The sequence below is a fragment of the Nannobrachium achirus genome, assembly GCF_963921795.1.
Source record: "Nannobrachium achirus genome assembly, chromosome: 14".
Taxonomy (NCBI): Eukaryota; Metazoa; Chordata; class Actinopteri; order Myctophiformes; family Myctophidae; genus Nannobrachium; species Nannobrachium achirus.
This window is the reverse complement of record NC_137821.1, coordinates 55,158,926-55,164,527: the sequence shown is the minus strand read 5'-3', so window position 1 is coordinate 55,164,527 and position 5,602 is coordinate 55,158,926. Positions and strand designations below refer to the sequence as shown.

General features: G+C 43.1%; 1 protein-coding gene across 1 annotated transcript in view; it reads left to right on the top strand.

The window, feature by feature from the left end:
* Positions 1-205: 205 nt before the first annotated feature.
* Positions 206-5,602, top strand: part of LOC308298147 (diacylglycerol kinase delta) — a gene marked incomplete at its 3' end in the record, with an annotated part of 221,054 nt that continues 215,657 nt past the window's right edge. Inside the window, exons 1-2 of the mRNA XM_080741703.1 lie at positions 206-316; positions 3,963-4,058. Coding sequence (XP_080597829.1) covers positions 3,975-4,058 — 84 coding nt within the window. The 5' untranslated portion in view covers positions 206-316; positions 3,963-3,974. The remainder of the gene's footprint in view (positions 317-3,962; positions 4,059-5,602) is intronic.

Sequence of the window (5,602 nt, the reverse complement as noted above, 5' to 3'; positions counted from 1 at the left end):
AGGCCTAGTCCCACATTACTATTTATTTCTCCTTTTCTAATAAATGATTCATCCTCTTTACCTGTCGTCCTTTCCTTTTCCCTTTTTCTCTCCAGGAACAACGACCGGCCTGCATGCGTACGCCGTAGAGAGAGATCATCTTGGGAAGTGAGAGAGGAACAACAGATCGAGCCAGCAGAACACACACACACACACACACACACACACACACACACACACACACACACACACACACACACACACACACACGCACCTCTGCTGGGCCGATCGTCCTTCGGCGTCCTCCTCGCTCGTCTCGTCTCCAGTGCTGGAAGAAGTATTCACATTTTCTTTTAACTTAAGTAAAAGTGTCAATACTGCAATGTAGAAACCAGTTTCGTCATTTTAGGGCAAGGCCACTTGGCATTTGGTGTTGTTAATTCTTTAAGGGCACAAAGGCCAAATGCCAGGGCAGGATGGCCATCAAATAAAACAAGATTTTAGTCCATTGAAAGAATTTGTTGAATTTAAGGGTTAGGGATGATAACCTAATTTGCAGTGAAATAGATAAATGATGGTATTTACAATCTGATTCATGCTCAGCCCTGCAACAATCAAAGTCACTGGATTGGTTTAAAGATGGGGACTCGGGGGAGTTAAGAATTCAGAATCTCAACAAAAGACACTGGTGTCTACATGACAAGAAAGAGACACCGGTGTCTACTGTCTACATATTGACAAGAAAGAGACACTGGTGTCTACTGTCTACATATTGACAAGAAAGAGACACTGGTGTCTACTGTCTACATATTGAAAAGAAAGAGACACTGGTGTCTACTGTCTACATATTGACAAGAAAGAGACACCGGTGTCTACTGTCTACATATTGACAAGAAAGAGACACTGGTGTCTACTGTCTACATATTGACAAGAAAGAGACACTGGTGTCTACTGTCTACATATTGACAAGAAAGGAGATACTGGTGTCTACTGTCTACATATTGACAAGAAAGAGACACCGGTGTCTACTGTCTACATATTGACAAGAAAGGAGAGACTGGTGTCTACTGTCTAGATCAGTGTTTCTCAATCTTTTTTGGCTTGTGTACCCCCTTTCCATGATTTCTAAATCCAAGTACCCCCTTTATCCGACGACAACATTTTAAAACTGCAAATAAAATCTAAATAAATAGTGGTATATGATGCTATGATAACCCCCCATTTCAAGAATATAAAATAAGAAATGAGGTAAAAGAGTTTCAAACAGTGCCTCCTTTTCAACACTGTGGTCATAACATTTCAATCAAGTTTTCATGTCAATAACTTCCAAACAACTTTAAAACACATCCCAGTTGCCTGGTACCATGTAATCTGGATTATCAAGTTTCTCCATTTGTCTTCATTAAATATAACAGTAAATGTTTTTTCCCCATCTAATTCAATTGTAGTTAATTATTTAACTATGAACAAGCATGATTTATGCCAGTTTTCCTTTTTGAGGGCATTTTCTGAGTACCCCCTGCAGTACCTCCGCGTACCCCTAGGGGTACACGTACCCCCATTTGAGAAACACTGGTCTAGATATTGACAAGAAAGAGACACCGGTGTCTACTGTCTACATATTGACAAGAAAGAGACACTGGTGTCTACTGTCTAGATATTGACAAGAAAGAGACACTGGTGTCTACTGTCTACATATTGACAAGAAAGAGACACTGGTGTCTACTGTCTACATATTGACAAGAAAGGAGAGACTGGTGTCTACTGTCTAGATATTGACAAGAAAGAGACACCGGTGTCTACTGTCTACATATTGACAAGAAAGAGACACCGGTGTCTACTGTCTACATATTGACAAGAAAGAGACAGAGGAGAAAGTGGTACAGTCAGCTGGGGCATTAATGCCACTGTGGCCTCAGAGCATGCAATTGGTTTGAGGGGCACAAGGCCAGAGGGCACCATATATCCCTACTCGTCCACTTGCATTGAGTTGCTCACCCAGCGCATGAAGCCAAATTTCAACCCCTTCTTCCAGTTGTAAAATGTGACGTAGTGGGGCCTAAGTGACGCGTTTTGTGTCATAGTTTGTGTTCATGGACGCGCTGGGGCTCTAAGTCATGAACTAGCACTTCCGCTATGAACGCGCAGTCAATACAAAGAAGCCCAAATGCGCGTTCATGTTTCTGGCCCCATCCGTAAAAAAGCTGCAATTTGGCTTCAGCCCTCCCCCTGGTGTCTGGGGGCTTGGGCCAAACTGAGGGACAATGGCAGCCATGAAATTCCTGGCCTGGTAGAAACACTCTGTTACAAGTAACTGTACAGAATTCAAAAATGTACTTATCAGAAGCTAATTGGGCTAAGGTAACAAGGTACTAAGGTAACACTTGGGCTGCCATAGTGTTAATGGCATAGTTAGTCCCCCCAGGAATCCGCGATTCCGCGATCACGGAATTTTTCGCGGAAATCGAAGCCCTCCGCGGATATCAGAGCCTCCCGCGGATATCATAGTAGTCCGCAGAATAGGACAAAACGAGGAGCAGAATATTACATTTTACATGTAGTTTTCGTCCCGGCCGCTAGATGTCGCGGTGATATAGACGGACAAGACTCACAGCCTAGCCGGTCCTCGTGCCGGATACGGAAACGGCTTTGTTTGCCATGGCATGCATTCATGTGCTGTGACTCGTGTGTGTGGTGACGATACCAGAGCGGATGGTGCTGATTTTTAATGGACTAGGAACTAGGCACATCGTCTGACTGTTTATATTGGCTCACAAGCCTCACATGGTGAGAAAGACGCACTCGCCACTCACGCATGCTATACATGGACCACCCGCGGATTTCTCGGCCATTCGCGGACTTTTCTGACGTCCGCAGAATACCGGTCGCGAGTGGCAGCAGAGCGGCGGGAGTAGTCATTACTACTATTATAAAACGATGTGTACATGGTCTGGCCAGTGGTCACCTCATACAGAGCCTGGGGGAATAGCTTAGCTTCCCTCCTGCTAGTTGCACTGACGCTGTATTGGTCCGGTCCCACATTCGTTCCTGACAGAAACTGTGTCCTGAACTATAGTTCCTCTATGTCTATGGTCCTGGCAATAAAAATGCTAATGCAGAAGAGAATAAATAAATATTACACCCATACTAGGTAGTAGGTAGGCTCTCCTCTAAAATGTGGTTACTATGGGCAGGGTTTGCATGACAATATAGTCTTTGCAACAGAAAGTAATTATTAAAAACTAACAATTAAAAAAAAGAATAGATTTAATATTAGATTTATATTCTCAAAAATGATTATTTGATTATTCTAACCACTAATTAAAATTAATTGTAGCTATTTCATGAAGGGTTTTACTTGATTATTAGAACTATATCATTTTTAGCTTGATAACTGGTCATTTTAGGTTGTTTTTTAATGTCCGCGGAATCAAGAATTGTTCACCACAGAATTCCGCAGAATCAGGATTGTTCTCCGCGGAATTAAGAATTTTTCTCCGCGGATTCCTGGGGGGACTACATAGTATTAACTGCCATGTATCTTTCCTGTTGTTTTCGGAGGCCCCGTTCGCGGCCGTTCAACGACTTGTCTTTCACACGTAGAAGAAAACATATTGTGTATCATCGTCCTTGATGATTGGTTGACGACGTTTTATTTCACAAGATTTCTTGTTACTTAGGGGAGGCTGTAGTGGCGCTGCACCGCAGTAATTCTTAGTTTAAGTGTTTAAGTGTAAAGGGTATATGCATATTTCTAAAAGGCATGTAGCATGTAGATCTGCTATTTTCACAATAGAACGGTGTTATACAAAATGTAATTCCCCAACTCTTAGTGCTCATCAGTGTGGGGGGGTACTCAGTTAAAATATGATTATTTTTGGGGTCGCGGCCTGAAAAGGTTGAGAACCACTGGTTTACACCACTGCTCATCTCTCTCTGCTCCATCCTCTCCTCTCCTCTCTTGTCGACCACCTGGCCAAAAGGAGAAGCAACCAATGGCGTCCAAACTGAACCCCAACGTCCTGTACGTGTCGGAGTCCACCGACGGCTCCCAGCAGGACATGGAGAGGACTCACATGGTACGCACGCTGTACTCTTTCTTTATGAGCGGTGGTCACACCGTCGCCTAAGAGTGACTTTGTCCGTATGTATGTTGCTACCTATCTATGCATGCATGTTTGTCCGTAGCATGAGCTGCAATACCACAGGTGGCCAAGTGGCGCTGTTGAGTCACACACACGCACATGTGCGCAACCCTGAAAACTAACTGCTACACACACGAACACACGCACAGGCACCACCGCTCACTTCAAACTCGGTTTGATTTTTGAATACTTTTTTTATAATGAAAACCTGCATCTGATGTGCGTCAGTCAGTCACGCCTCATGTCACGCAGGCACGCGGGAACTAATTTACAGTAGTAGGGGCGGTCATGCATGTGTCTCGCGCGCGCCGGAAATTTACGATTTTATGCCGTTTTGATCATGTTTTATTCAGGTTTCTTTTTTAGCTAAATGTAACACAATCAGGAACGGCACACTAAATCAAAAAGCCTAAATGGTGCAACAGCCAGAAAGATATAGTCTATAGTAGATGGATTTCTTGGTACCAATACTGAGGCAGACAACACGTGCCAGTTTCATATAATCATTCAGTTCCCAGCGTGTTCAGCATGTTCAGCTTTTCAGTTAATCTACTTAGTTACTTTACACCACTGTCTACAACAGCAAGCATGATGGTTCCCAACCTTTTTAGCCCGTTAACCAAGAGAAATTAAACGTTTGGGGACCCAAACTAGTAGTAGTGAAAATAGCAGATCTACAAACTCACAACAAGTCACTTCGTGCTGCGTTGTGAACTTCTAGATCGGCTATTTTCAGGACCCATTCAATGTGTCCGCGACGAGACACACATACCGGTAGGTCTAGAACCCCAGTTTTTTGGAAACAGTGGTTCTGGTTCACCATAGCCACTAGCTCAAACAGTGTACATTAGCCAGCAGCATAGCATTCATCATTATCTCTAATATAGCTACGACTCACCAGGTGCTGAGGACGAGAGGAGCAGAGGACGATGTTTAATGCCTTTATAGCCTAGGTTGTGTTGTCTTGGTGTTCTGTTTGTATTCCTTTATGCCCGTGTTGTTAACTTCACCACGAGTCCATGACGCACCGTACGCACGGACGACAGAGAGGTGGACGACAGTTAAAAGGGGTGTTCTTTGAAAGCCATTTCCTCTCTAAACAGTGCACAGAAGCACATTTCAAGTCTTTCTCTTTTTTTCATCTATGCAATCGATCATTCGACACATGTTTATTTTTAAATTGTCCTGGGAATAGAACTAGCCAAATAGCCCCTACTTCATGCCACTGATGGCATTTTTTAATTATATGAATATTAATTAAAACATTTCTCCCAACCCCCCTTTAAAAGAAAAGGGAGTAACAGACTATTTAGACCAGTGGTCCACATTGAGAACCACTGGTCCTCTTTACAAGTATGTAACTCTGACAGTATACAAATGAAACCAAATTAAGGGGTAGGGGAAACCTTGACATGTTGTCAAGTTTGAGAACCACTGATTTAGACCAAAATGCAGGTTTAAATGAATTCTGCAATGAA